The 13,846-nt window shown below is 38.2% G+C and overlaps 1 protein-coding gene across 1 annotated transcript in view; it reads right to left on the bottom strand.

Moving 5' to 3' along the window:
- The window catches only part of LOC139641182 (basement membrane-specific heparan sulfate proteoglycan core protein-like), a 28,583-nt gene that overhangs the window by 12,006 nt on the left and 2,731 nt on the right, over positions 1-13,846 (bottom strand). The window contains exons 4-17 of the mRNA XM_071515456.1: positions 13,520-13,792; positions 12,747-13,019; positions 12,339-12,623; positions 11,479-11,775; positions 10,417-10,683; positions 9,864-10,106; positions 9,256-9,369; positions 9,094-9,109; positions 8,929-9,011; positions 8,269-8,319; positions 8,085-8,153; positions 7,911-7,973; positions 4,890-4,955; positions 4,332-4,397 (exon numbers count right to left, since the gene is read on the bottom strand). Coding sequence (XP_071371557.1) covers positions 4,332-4,397; positions 4,890-4,955; positions 7,911-7,973; positions 8,085-8,153; positions 8,269-8,319; positions 8,929-9,011; positions 9,094-9,109; positions 9,256-9,369; positions 9,864-10,106; positions 10,417-10,683; positions 11,479-11,775; positions 12,339-12,623; positions 12,747-13,019; positions 13,520-13,792 — 2,166 coding nt within the window. The remainder of the gene's footprint in view (positions 1-4,331; positions 4,398-4,889; positions 4,956-7,910; positions 7,974-8,084; positions 8,154-8,268; positions 8,320-8,928; positions 9,012-9,093; positions 9,110-9,255; positions 9,370-9,863; positions 10,107-10,416; positions 10,684-11,478; positions 11,776-12,338; positions 12,624-12,746; positions 13,020-13,519; positions 13,793-13,846) is intronic.

Here is a 13,846-nt window from a genome sequence, read left to right as displayed (position 1 = left end):
GGGTGAAGCAGTGGCATTGTGTAAACCTTTCTATTTAAAGTTTACTCTTGTTGATACATATACTTTGATTTATAACATGGATTGGATTTACAGGCGTTCAGAAATGGTTAATTATTGTATATGTTTGTGGGATGTGAGTAAAAAGACATGTATATGATACACACATATGTTAGGTATGTGTTTATTTGTGCACATTGTACTTGTATTCACATGTAGTGTATGTAATGCATTAGAGGCATGTGTGGTGTGAGTGTATGTATGCAGGTATATGTGTGGATGTATTTTATGATGAATGCATGTTTGTATATGTATGTGAGCATTTATATGTGCGTATGTGTACATATGATACTCTCTATATTGGATTGGATATGAAATGTGTATGTATATAGGTATGTATGTATTTATTTGTTCATGTGTTGTATACCCAGAATATTGATACAGATGCCACGGATACTTGATACTCTTATGTGCGCCTGTGAAATCTCCATGTTTGAGAACAAGTGAATTACAAAATAGTCTTACGGTAATGGTATTTCTGCTTTTTTTTATGGCAACATTGTACAATAAGTGGAACAATAATTGACGTAGATAGCACTGTGACATTTAAGATGGTTGTCTAGTGAAGTTGCTTTGCATTATCTTGATGTCTGGTATTACTAGACAGAAGGGTGAACAAATGAAGGAGATGGCAAGTAAAGAGGAGGGAGAAAAAAGGAGTAAAGAAGAGCAGGAGGAGTTGGCTAGGACAGGAAGTGGATAAGGAACAGAGGAAGAGAGGAGAGAACTTGGGAGAAAGAAAAGGAGGTGCATGGGAGAGAGAGAGGAGGAGCAGAGGGGTGGGAAGAAGAAAGTTAGCTGTGCAAACAAGACTGATCTCAAACAGATCATGGAGGGTCGGCCAGGAGAACAAGATGCAGACAGGAAGAAGAGGAGGATGTGGTCACCACTTCCCCTCAAAGCTCTCCACTTTAAGCTCACCACTCAAAAGGTGTCAGATTTTCATAAAGTACACAACAACAGTGTTATTTTCTGTTAAAACATATGGATTACTCTCCCTCTGATTTGCATATTATCTGTAAAAATAAAAAAGGCTTCTGGTCATGGTTTCCTTCAGTAGCATCTGGCTTCACTGACTCACAGTCACACATATTCACATAAGGACCTGCCCAGTAGATGGATGGACCGCTGTTGGCCCCTGAACTGAACAGGTATATTGGAGTAATTGGGGATTATGTGCCTTGCTCAAGGTTCACAGAAGTCAGTGAAGGAGAGGAGAGGATCACATGGGGCACATGGGGTTCAAATTACATCTTCCATTCACAAGTCCATGGAGTTCATTTCTCCAATTATTAGAAACTATGACGATTTACTTCTATTACAAAGCATCACCATATGTAGATGCTGCTTGGATTTGAATTTGGATTTGTCCTTGCTTTCAGAGGTTGCTTGGATCCCACTCCCTCTTCTGGTGTGATGGTTGTGTTGCGGTCACAAGCCCACTTCTCCAACCTCTAGGCTACTGCTGCCCCTCAAGGGGACGATTATACTTGACTGATCAATAATACAGGGAGGATTATAGAACAGATTAAACATGGCTGGATGGAGAAAATTATCATATCAATAGAAAAACACTACTGACAGCTTGCTTAAGAAATACATGTTTATTGTTGCATAAACTGGTGAAAAACCAAGCTTTACAATGAAATTAATTAAAAAATTAATTAATTTTCCTTCCAGGACAAATAAATACTTATCTATCTAGTTTTAAAAGGACAGAGGAAAACTCATAAATATTCTCGTTGACATCAGTGCATTACATATAAAAAAACAATTCTGGACATCCCTGGGCTTTCACACCTAACACTGAATAAGTTACTGACTTAAAGCTGCACTAGGAAAGATTTTTATGTAAAAATACATCCTGCAAGGGGCTGCAAGAGAAAAGAGCGTCCCATCCCATCTAATGGAGATCCAGCAGATTCTCCCTATTTGCCCAAATGATATTCTGGTGGCAGGTCTGGACACTTCTCCACCCACAGGAAGTGATGAATCAAAACTAAAGAGTTAAATACAAACTGTCTGCTGATCAGCAGTGAGCAGCGCTCCGTTCAGAGAAAGCTGGACTCACCAGCTTTAGATCTTTTGCCTCTCTGGTCCCTTTGGTATCCTTTGGTATAAAGTGATCACAGGTCACAGGTCAATTTCTCAAACTGTTACCTCTCCCTGCCATTTGGAGCTGCTTATATGTGAAGATCCCTTGTGCAGCTTTAAAAAATAATGTGACAAAATAACTGTATCAAAATACATACAATACATGCTGGCCTCTCTGCTCGAATGTTTAACTGACATCAAGGGATGGATGACTGAAAACTTTCTCCAATTAAATTCAGACAACAAGGAAGAGAAAGTTCTTGTGATTGGCCCTGAGCATATATCCAGACAGATCCTGCCCTCCCTTGGACATCTCACTCATAACATTAAGACTGTATCCAAAAATCTAGGAGTTATTTCTGACCCAGACCTGAGCTTTGAGCAGCATGCCAAATCCCTAGTAAAATCCTGTTTTTTTCCAGCTTAGGAACATCGCAAAAATTAGACCAATTCTGAATTTTAACGACACAGAGAGGATTATTTATGCCTTCATTTCATCGCGGCTGGATTATTGCAACTCATTATTCTCCCGTTTTAACCAAAAAGTTTTGGATCGGCTTCAAACAGTACAAAATTCTGTTTTAACAGGGATGAGGAGACAGGATCATATCACTCCCATTAAGAGCGGCAACGATTAATCGATTAGTTGTCAACTATTAAATTAATCGCCAACTATTTTGATAATCGATTAATCGGTTTGAGTAATTTTTTAAGAAAAATAAGTCGAAATTCTCAGATTCCAGCTTCTTAAATGTGAATATTTTCTGGTTTCTTTACTCCTCTATGACAGTAAACTGAATATCTTTGGGTTGTGGACAAAACAAGACATTTGAGGACGTCATCTTGGGCTTTGGGAAACAATGATCGACATTTTTCACCATTTTCTGACATTTTATAGACAAAATAACGAATCGATTAATCGAGAAAATAATCAACAGATTAATCGACAATGAAAATAATTGTTAGTTGCAGCCCTACTCCCGTTTTAGCATCTCTACATTGGTTACCAGTTCCTTTTAGAATCGGTTTTAAGATTTTATTGATAACTTTTAAAGCACTTCAGGGCTTGGCACCGAGCTACATTTCAGACCTCCTAAATCTCTACGAGCCAGCGCGCAGCCTGAGATCCTCGGGCAGGGCCCTTTTGGCTGTTCCTCAGTCCAGGCTCTGCTCTAAAGGTGACCGGGCCTTTGCTGTTCGGGCCCCTAGACTCTGGAATGCCCCGCCTGAAGAGATAAGGAGAGCAGACTCCCTGTCATCCTTCAAAACACTCCTAAAAACATATCTTTATCAGAAGGCCTTTTTATAACCTCTCTACTCTCTCATGACTGAGTTTTATTCTATTTTATTTTTATTTTTATCTTCCTGTACTTCATCTTATGTAAATTGCTTTACTTGACACTTTATCTTAATGAACTTGGTGACTATGGTTTTTGTTTTATGTTTTATCTTCATCCTGTTTTTATTACCTTTTTGATTCGTCTGTGTGAAGCACTTTGTAACATTTGTTTTGAAAGCGCTATACAAATAAAGTATTATTATTATTATTATTATTATATATATTGTAGATATGCGTAAACTCTTAAAATGACAAAATGTCTCAGTGGTCCTGCAGTTTGTGCTTGGAACAACAAACTTCATTCAACTACATCACCTGTCTGTATTAATGAAATGCTATCAAAATAATCTGTACAACATAGTGTGCATATGTGATATCTGAATAGCAGAAATGTGTGCAATTATAGCGTTCCCCATACAGACTATAGAAGGGTGGAGTATAAACTTGTAGATGCTCAGAAAGGCGATTCAGTTTAAAAGGCATGTGCTTGAATTTGCATGTGTGAATTTGCAGTTACATCTGTGTGGCTGTATAAATGATAGTGTGTCAGGTAAGTAAGAATGTATTTTCCTTTTCATGTTTTCTTGTCGTCCATGTCTCTCTCTCTCTTTGGTTGCCTGACGCACTACGGATCTGCAACAAAAACACAGCAAACAACTTAAAAACTCAACCACAGAGATATAGCCTACTGTTATTGAAGATGTATGGGTGCTGTCTGACATTTTACATTCAGTTGTAACCCGTTTAATTATCTGTAGAATGCAGCATAAAAAAACAAGACAAAATATGTATATGATATGGCAGCATTAGCTCTATAAGGATAAAAATAGCTTAATATTACCAAGTGTTGTTCCCGCTTTGACTTCAGAATAAACAGTATCTTGAATTTCCGCAGGAGTTGATAATTCTGTGGACCGCAAAACATTAATTCAATTTAAATTTTAAATGGATGTGCATAGAGCCACAGTATTTTGATTCTTGGTCTCCAAATACTCAGTTTCAATCTGAAGCTCAGTAAATTACAGTAGCTGGTAAAGGTTGCCAGTAGGCTCCACTTTTACAATGACAATGTACTGAACTGGTGAAAACACTATGATAATGCCCAAAGTACTCATACCTACAACAGTTACCAATGCATGTATACTGAATAGTTTTCTCCAAAGTAGTATATACACATAAAAATAAAACGCAGAAGACAACATGAATGATCACTAACTAGCTCCCTGGTTACCACAAGAGTTGGCATTGAAATTAATAAAACACAGCTACCATTTCACAAACATGGCAGGTTCATATGTGTGGAGGGAGGACATACACAGAAATCACGTTAACGTGTGTCCAAGAGCAATATGTTGCACGCTAACACTACTGACTGCAGGTGGATATAGGCTTTACTTACCTTTGTTATCCTTGGCTTTACCTTTATTTTGGTGGTAAACCTGGGCATAGGTCACATTTGATTCTTCTAGAACAGAAGAACAAATTTCAGGAATCATTTGTAAAGCAGACATGATAAACTGCATTTGATTTTAACAGTTAAAACTGATTTTTTGTGTATTTGAATGTTTGTCTGGTTTTAGGACTTAATGTGACCTTTTGGAAGCACAGCTGAAAACATGTTAGCAAATGGATGGATGGATAGAGTAAATAAAGATATTTGAAATTTGGGATCACCTCCTTTTTACTCTGAGGTGATACAATGGCTTCTGACAATAAAATGCATGAAGGGAAAATTAAATGAAACACTGTTCAGTTTGTTGATCAAATCGAGGGCTTGGAGCCAAAGAGGTGTAAGTGCGTTATAGTAGATTTTACAGGGGAGCAAAAACAAATTTTTATCAAACTTGGATCAGCTGCCTTTACCACATACTAAGCACAATATTTTCACTTTTTGTGTTATTATCAGATTGAGCATTACTATAAAAAACAATACTGCTACAGTTTAAGTTGAATTATATTTGTTAACTTTTATAAAAATGGCAAAAGAGTGAAATACGCCTTTTTGGCACAAACATTGTCCCAATACAGCCATGCAGAATATGGGCTTATGTAAGTAAACAATTGTAAAACACATTAATTTTAATACAAATCTAGCAATTACACTTCAATCAACACTGAAATATAAAACAAGATCAGAATGAATATCTTTATCTTGAAGTAATGCTCAGCAACTTTCACCAAGGCCTTTGTACGCTACATGGAACATATCAAATTGATTGATACATTTTTTCTGTTAAAAACTTTTAATAAACCTTTTTGATAAACCTCTATAGACATAAGAAACTACTTTTGATTCTAAACTACTACTTTTTTTTTCTTTTGCTAGTATAATGGAGCTTTAGCGAAGGTTCAGTCAGGAAGACTATATTTTGCATGCTTATGCTGTAGTTTCACTTCTCATTCCATACTGCCATTCACTTCTCTCACGCATGCTCACTCATTATTTCCTTGCTGTCTTTTCCCGGGCTGTCAATTGAGATATCAGCTGTTCACATCAGCTGGTCACATCTATCCAATAGCACAGCGACACACCTCTATTGTTAGCCTATCATTTTGCTGCTGTCTTTTTAAATATGTCTCTCTCTCTCCGCTGTAGTCCATCCATGCTGCTGTTATGCGCACCCCTCCTCCTCCCCGTCTCCGCCCAGCCTTCGCAGATCCATCAGCTTCATCAGCTTCTTCACTCATCAACCTCACCAGCTATCAGTTTCAGCAGAAGTCATCAGCCACCACCACCAGTGTCTGGACTCCACGGGGGGATTTATCTTGCTGCTGCTCAGGGCTGGTGCCCCTCGATTTCAAAATCTCCCTGTAGAGTCTAAGCGCCAAAGACTCTTGTTAAGTCCTAATTCTCACCAAATCATCTGTTATAATAAACTATTATCTTTACTTCATTCACTTGTCTCTCCTGATTGAAATACATTTTTGTATGTGTCCCAGGACACATCACTTATTGATGTGTCCTGGGACACATTCAAAGACCTGTAAAACTCCTCATAACACTGAGGGAGAACTTCAGCTACCAGCAGTCTGACTATCAGAGCTCATCTTGACCAGTTCACACTCCTAACATTATAAAATATTGAATCTGAATATTGACCTAGAACATTAATTAGCATATGAATAGGATACTAAAAATTATGTGATCATGCTGCCATGCATGACATTACTTATGTCAGCATGCATTTTGAGTTGACCTAAGTGCTGTTAGAATCCTCTGCCCACAATGCTTGTTCAGTGTCAAAAGGGTTTTACTAGGTGTCAAAAGGGCGTAAGTGCAGTTACGCCCTTTTGGCAGCAAACAAAACCCTACTTTTACTGTTACGGCTTTCAGTTTTTGTTTAATTAAAACTTATGGGTCATGATTTCAGTGCACTTTTGGCACTGAAAAGATCTCACTGAGACCTTTCAATTGATATATAATTGATTACATTTATATAGCGCTTTTCTAGGTACTCAAAGCGCTTCACATATCGCTATATGTACACAAGTACCGATGTGTAGCACCCACCTGGGTGGAAAGATTAGTATATATAATATTCATATTCGCCCCTCTGGCTCCAAGTCCTCGAAACAAACAATACATTAGAAAGAAAAACATCTCATGTGTGTGTTTTGCTCTGGTGTGTTGAAGAAAACCTATTTACTGGCAACTAGAGCCAGAGAAGAAACAAGCCAAGTGAAAACAACTAAATTTCCCACTTCATTACACATACATGAAATCAGTTGCTTGTGATAGCTGAATTTGTGTTGTCACCACATTGACACCAGAGCTAATGTGTTTACACACAGCAACTAGGAGGTGTCATATGCAGGGACATGGTGCACCCATAATTTTTGAGGAGGCAGTTACAGTTCACAATGCAGTAGAGAACATAACCATTTACACAGCTATTGTTGGCGATAGATTGCATTTTGAAACACAGCTATCTCTAAGCTCGTTTGTGTAAGAAACTGAGAAAGTGAGGAGGGGTATGATCTACTACACAATATGAAACATCACGGCTAGACTACAAGAAAAGCAACAAAAACTTGTGTTTTATTGCACGTCAGATGGCAGGGTATGGAAATACTGGAGAGGGCAGATGCCCCTTGATTTAAATGGACATGACAGTCATGGATATAATATGATACAAACGTATATAAACAAACATAAAAACTCTTTATTTATACTCTAGCGATTGGCTGAAACTTATCTGACGCCTTGGAAGTATTTTAATTGTCTCATTATTAGAATTATCTGGGCATTGACGACCCAAAGCAAACAGCCAAAGTGACTGAGGTGATTTGAACTGCATCCTGACCCAGGATTATATCTGGTATAATTAGTAATAATGCTGTGATACAGTATCAGTGAAAAGTTTGTGTAAATGAGCTTGTGGCTGAAAGGTTAGTGAGGATGATGAATAAATGATTTTACCTGTGGTTGATCCTATCTTCACATCAGAATAGACCGAGCTCTCCGCTGGATCAACATGCTTCCCTGTTGAGGATGATCAGATGAATGTATTTTTAAAAACACCTACTTTCTTTTTATATTTCGGCATTGCTGGCTATTCTGTATTCATTTCATGTTTATAATTTGTGTACTCACCTTTCTTGTGAACGTTTTTGAGTTCAATTGAAGAATAGGTGATGTCACTGGATTCACCTGCAGGTCCACCTGAAATGTAGATTTTTCTACTTATTGGAATTTCAATCAATCAGTTACTCATGTTAATTTCAGTGATTCTAGCATTTCCAACTGATCCTTGCTAATCATAAAGTATATACTGTACCATTTTCAGTGTCTTCAGAGCCTTTGATAGATTCATAGACATAAGCATCACCTACAAGTCAGTAAAAATAAAGGTCAAATTCATCACTTTTATTCCATGTTACCAACTTCACCATCTCTTCTAACATACATCTTGTTCAAATCTGTCTGTAGCACTGAGCAAGTTACTTTTAATATTCTGTTTCCAGTTATATGTGAGTGTGGGATATTGTTTTAGAGATAGATGCAAAGCAAAGCTATACCATTTAGATCTGTTTTAGAGCCGTTGATTGTTTTGTAGATGTTAGTACCAAATGTTGGTTAGTCAGGACCCAGGTGTAAGAAATGGCATTAATAGTATTTTCATACTGTAGAGCCAACATGTGAAAGTACTGGCTTGGTTTAGTTCAATAGTGTGAAACAGTGTTTGATTATGTTTAGGTACAATCTGTGAGGTACAGTGTTGTGCCATAGAACAGATGGATATATAAACAAACTCTCTGACCGTCAACCTAACTGGCTGACTGTTTGATTTAAAAATAGATCAACAAAAAGTTCCAATCTTATGGGTTGTTCTTTGAAAAACCATCTCTCCATTGACAGGAAAGTGATTGTTAGAAATGTTAGTGTTAGGGTTTATGATTAGTCTTGAAGAGCAATCAGGATTGGTTTGAAGGCTGACCATGGAGAACAGTCTGTCCATTCTCTTGATCTTCTCTCTGGTCTGTAGTGGAGCCCTGGTTGGTGCTCTGAGACTGGATGGGCCTAATAAATGTAGTAAATGTAGTAAATAACATGGAAGTTACCACTGTTATGGTTAAGATGAGAGAATTGGTGCTGTACTTACCTGCCACAACATGGATCTGTGAAAAACACATTTGTTGTTATATAGTCTTGCTTTACAAATTGTCCCTCTGCTATTCAGTGTCATGACATAAGGGAGAATTGCTCAGTGATTTTGAATAATCAGAGTGTAATCCCTCTAATATATGCAAGAAAAAAATCTCACCTTTGGACTTTCTGTAGCAACACAGCAGCAGCAGGATGATCAATAAAATGACAGTAACCAGTCCAATGATCAACCACACAAGAAATGGAGAGCTTGCAGGCCTGGACACTGCAACTAGAGAGGTATTATTAAAACAGTACACCTGTGATGTCACTAGTATATGAACACTGACTTATTTTACAATAACAAATCACGCAGCAAAAATTGTTTGGATTAAACTCTAGGTATGAGCAGGAAAGCCCTTTGTCACATCCACAACTGACTAATGTCGAAAGCAGGAGTGGAAAGTGATTTCCAATACCAGTGATTAACTTCTCTCTGAATAATTTCTAAGAATTCGCTCCTATTTTAGTTCTATACATAGGAGTAATGATATAAGATCAGTCACAGTAAAACAGTTATTCTGAATCTTATCTCCCATAATTGATGCATGTAATAGTATTAACCTGTGTTCTTTTTTTGTGAGATACATGTTTACTTAGATAGTGACTCGCTTGAACTAACAGTACTTCTACCTGAGTAAAAACTTCACTACTCTTTCCATCTCCGATTGTAACACAGTTGATGAAAAGGGAAAACTCAGTAGAAGCTGTTTTAATTCTACTCACCTTTTACTGCCATCCAACTCTGTGGTGATTCTGTTCTAGAGTATTTACACTTGTAGAAGCCTTCGTCTGACTTAGACACAGCATGGATAGTCATCTCCCCTCTGTTTTCGTTTTGGATGAGTTTGTCATTTTGATAGAAATCCACATTAGAAAGTAATGGTCCTGTTCTGGATTTGCAGCCAAGAGTCACAGAATCTCCCTCAGTCACAGGATGGACAGGACTCACCAGGATAAGACTTCCATCTATGAAACAGAAAATTAAATATGAAGAGTTTCAATCCAAACTGACATATCCACTGTTCAAGTTGGACACCTACTGTTACAAAAGATCACTGGCCAGAAAATAAAATTCAGTATGGAACATCATTTATAGTTAGTTAAGTTATAAGCTACCTTAAGACCCTTGCTGAAAGAGTGATAGATTTTTTAATGAATACACAGGCATGTAACACTTTGGAAACATGTCCACATGTTAGGAGTTTGCCAGGAAAATATAATGAAATGTTGAATGACTTAATTGAATGTAAAAAAAAAATGTTTAATTGAAACGCACACTGTCCAGTGATGTTGACTGCATTGCTGAACTCTCCTGATCCAGACTCACACCAGTACACTGCACTAAACTGTATGTTGGTGATGTTGCATTTGGATCCAGTCATTGACCCCCAGTTAGATGAACAGTGTGTCAGGTATCCTCCCTCAGTAAACCTCTTCACTCTCCACTCAGTAGAGTTTCCCTCACAGCTCAGTGAGACAGACTCAGAGGAGAAGTGCTGCGTTCTGTTGGGACTCACTGTGACAGAAGCTGATGAGCGACGATCTGAAAGACAACACACAATCAGAGGTCAGACTGAGAGCAGAGATATTATGAGATATTTAAAGCTAACAATATGCAACATTGAGGCAGTGGAGCGTACTATTAGTCCCGCCTACCTCCCCCTCAGTTGGTCAAGTGCACACTCTGACACTTATCACTCATCTTGATAAACTGTCTACCTTGAAACGGCATCTAGCCTGTAGAGGCTGAAGTATTGGGGGTTACGCCAAAATTTGTTTCCTCTAAAAATGTGTTAACCCCGGTGGCGTGTCTTCGCCTTGAGTTCACACCAGGAAAGAAAACAATTTAATCATTTTGATTTCGTGAATTGTTTTCCAATTGCTGGCTTTTCAAACAGTAAAAACATTTTTTTGAACATTTCATTGGATTACAAAGAATGAAAGTACCCTACCTAAAGTAACCTAACCTAAGTAACCTGTGCATCATTTATAGACACATTGCCCTGTAATTCAGCATGACGTATTTCGTATCTTTGGAATCTTGACTAAAATTTTAAATAAAGTTCTGTGTATTTGAACAAAGCTTATTCCCGCAACATGTATTTGTAATGATGGTCAAACTGGTGCAGCTGACAGAGATGAAGAGGTTTAACGATGCTTTTCTAATTCTGAAGTAAAGTAATATCATAAGAAAGAGAGAGATATTGAGAGAAAGAGGGAAATGATAAAGAATCTGTGAGTGAGTGAGTGAGTGAGTAGAGGAGGAGGCTAACTTGGAGGCTGGCTATATGGACAGATGGCTCATCCATAAATGAATGAATGAATGAAACACACTCGCCTCCAGAACAGATAAACTTAGGTTCACTGTTGCGAGTGTAAAACACTGGGTCTCCTCTCCCAGCTCTACACATATATCCTCCTGTGTGTGTCGGCCCATGAAGGATGTAGGAACCCTCTGCAGTCCCATCGTTGCTACCAGGCAGCAGCTCATAGGTGTAGGAGTTGTCTGATAGTTTGGGAACAGCCTTGTACCAGTAGAACCTCCATCCTGCAGATGAACCTTTAACCTCGCAGCTCAGAGTTACTGAGGCTCCAGGACTCAGCCATACAGGAGAGACGGTGAGGACAGACCTGGGTAGGGCTGGGCAATATGGTTGAAATCAATATCATGATAATCATAAAGATTTTTCTCGATATCATATCATGATATGGTTCATGTACGCAAAATCACATTAAATAATCAATGTTCATCTCATTGAACCGAATGATAATGTTAGGTTTGATGTCAAACAAAACAGAAATATTCAAATAATATTCCTACCATACCTCCTTTTATGAGTTTTTAAGTAAAATTTGCTTGTCATCATCAATTTAGACAGCAGAAATGTGTGTCACGATATCAAAATATCTTCATATCATCACAATATGATTCCACTGAAAGACGATAAACGATAATATTGAATTATCGCCCAGCCCTAGACCTGGGTTTATCTGTTGGAAAGTATTTTTCTCAGAATTAAAACATGACATGTATAACTTAGCTAGTCTTGTCAGTGTATTACATGCAATGCTTGGACAGTGTCAACGACACATTTAGTAAGTTTTTCTCAAAGCACTACCTTCAAATATATAATATTAAGATATATATAATAACCTTTTAATGAATCCATGACATCTTCAGTATGAATGAAAGATGATCTGACTTACATGATACTGTCAATTTGAAGGCACTGCTCCACTCTGTTGAAGACTGCTGTCCACTTCTCTGTCTGCCCTTACACTGATATTCTCCACTGTGGCTTATATAAAGACCGCTAATCCTGTATTCATTTTGTTTTGGAGGTTTGTATGGGTTGGTTGTTCTCCATTCATACTCCCACTCAGTGTCTCCTCCTCCCTGGATCTCACATCTGAGAGTGATGGTCTCTCCACTGTATATCTGAGGCCAGTTGGGTTGCAGGGTCACAACAGCCCTGTTTGCAACTGTTCACACCAATAATCCACATTTAGGATACAAAAATCAAACTTCATCATTTTTAGCATTAATCCTAAATAGTAATCATGAACACACACATTTTTTATTCCAAAACACATTGCCAAACTCACCATTTTTACCAATATGGATTGAGTTACTGTACTCTGTGTAGTAAACCGAGTCTCCTCTCGCTCCTCTGCACCAGTAGAGTCCTTCCTGTGAGACACTGATTTTATTTGAGTTGGGATCATCATCTTGTGTGGTCAGGGGTTCAGAGTCTTTCTCCTTTCTGTACCAATAGTACTTCCAGCCAGAAGATTCCTGCACATAACAGGTCAGTGTCACACTGCCCCCTACTGGTATGGCTGTTTTGTCAGCACTCAGTTTGGCCTTAGGTCTACGTGCTGTTAAGATTAGAGTGAAAAAAGATTATTGTCCCCCTCAATGAGTCGAATTGACAAAAATTGGGGTAATGATGAATCTCACCTCTGTTCTCTGATATTTTCAAGACTACACTAAATGGTTCAGGGGGGCACTACAATTACATGATTAAATAAATAAATGCATTTCAAGAGCTGCAGTCCACTGAATGACGGCTCCTCTTCAAGACTACACTAAATGGTTCAGGGGGGCACTACAATTACATGATTAAATAAATAAATAAATAAATGCATTTCAAAAGCTGCAGTCCACTGAATGACGGCTCCTCTTCAGTTACTTCTTTCTCACACAAGAAGAAACCACAAGGTGACATATTTGTTCCTGATTGGCCCTGAGGGGACTGCATTATTCGTGGGGGACGACATGTTTACTATTGCCTTGTTGGGATGTGTAGATAGATGAAAACATAAAAACATGTGACATAGTGACATTTTCTCTATGAATGAAAGACGATCTGACTTACATGATACTGTCAATGTGGTGAGGTAACTCCACTCTGTTGAAGAATATAGGTCACTTCTCTGTCTGCCCTGACATGAGTAGTTTCCACTGTGGGTTGTATAAGCACTGCTAATCCTGTATTCATTTTGTTTTGGAGGTTTGTATGAGTTGGTTGTTCTCCATTCATACTCCCACTCAGTGTCTCCTCCATCGATCTCACATCTAAGAGTGATGGTCTCTCCACTGTGTATCTGAGGCCAGTTGGGTTGCAGGGTCACAACAGCCCTGTTTGTGACTGTTCACACCAAAAATCCCCAATTAGGATACAAATAGAAATATAAAATCAACA

This window comes from Centroberyx affinis, unplaced genomic scaffold, assembly GCF_046629955.1.
Source record: "Centroberyx affinis isolate AG114_WGS23_722 - 3 ecotype Tasmania unplaced genomic scaffold, CSIRO-AGI_Caff_v1 ptg000353l_1, whole genome shotgun sequence".
Classification (NCBI taxonomy): domain Eukaryota; kingdom Metazoa; phylum Chordata; class Actinopteri; order Beryciformes; family Berycidae; genus Centroberyx; species Centroberyx affinis.
The sequence above is the reverse complement of the archived record's forward strand: the minus strand, read 5'-3'. Positions and strand labels throughout refer to the sequence as shown.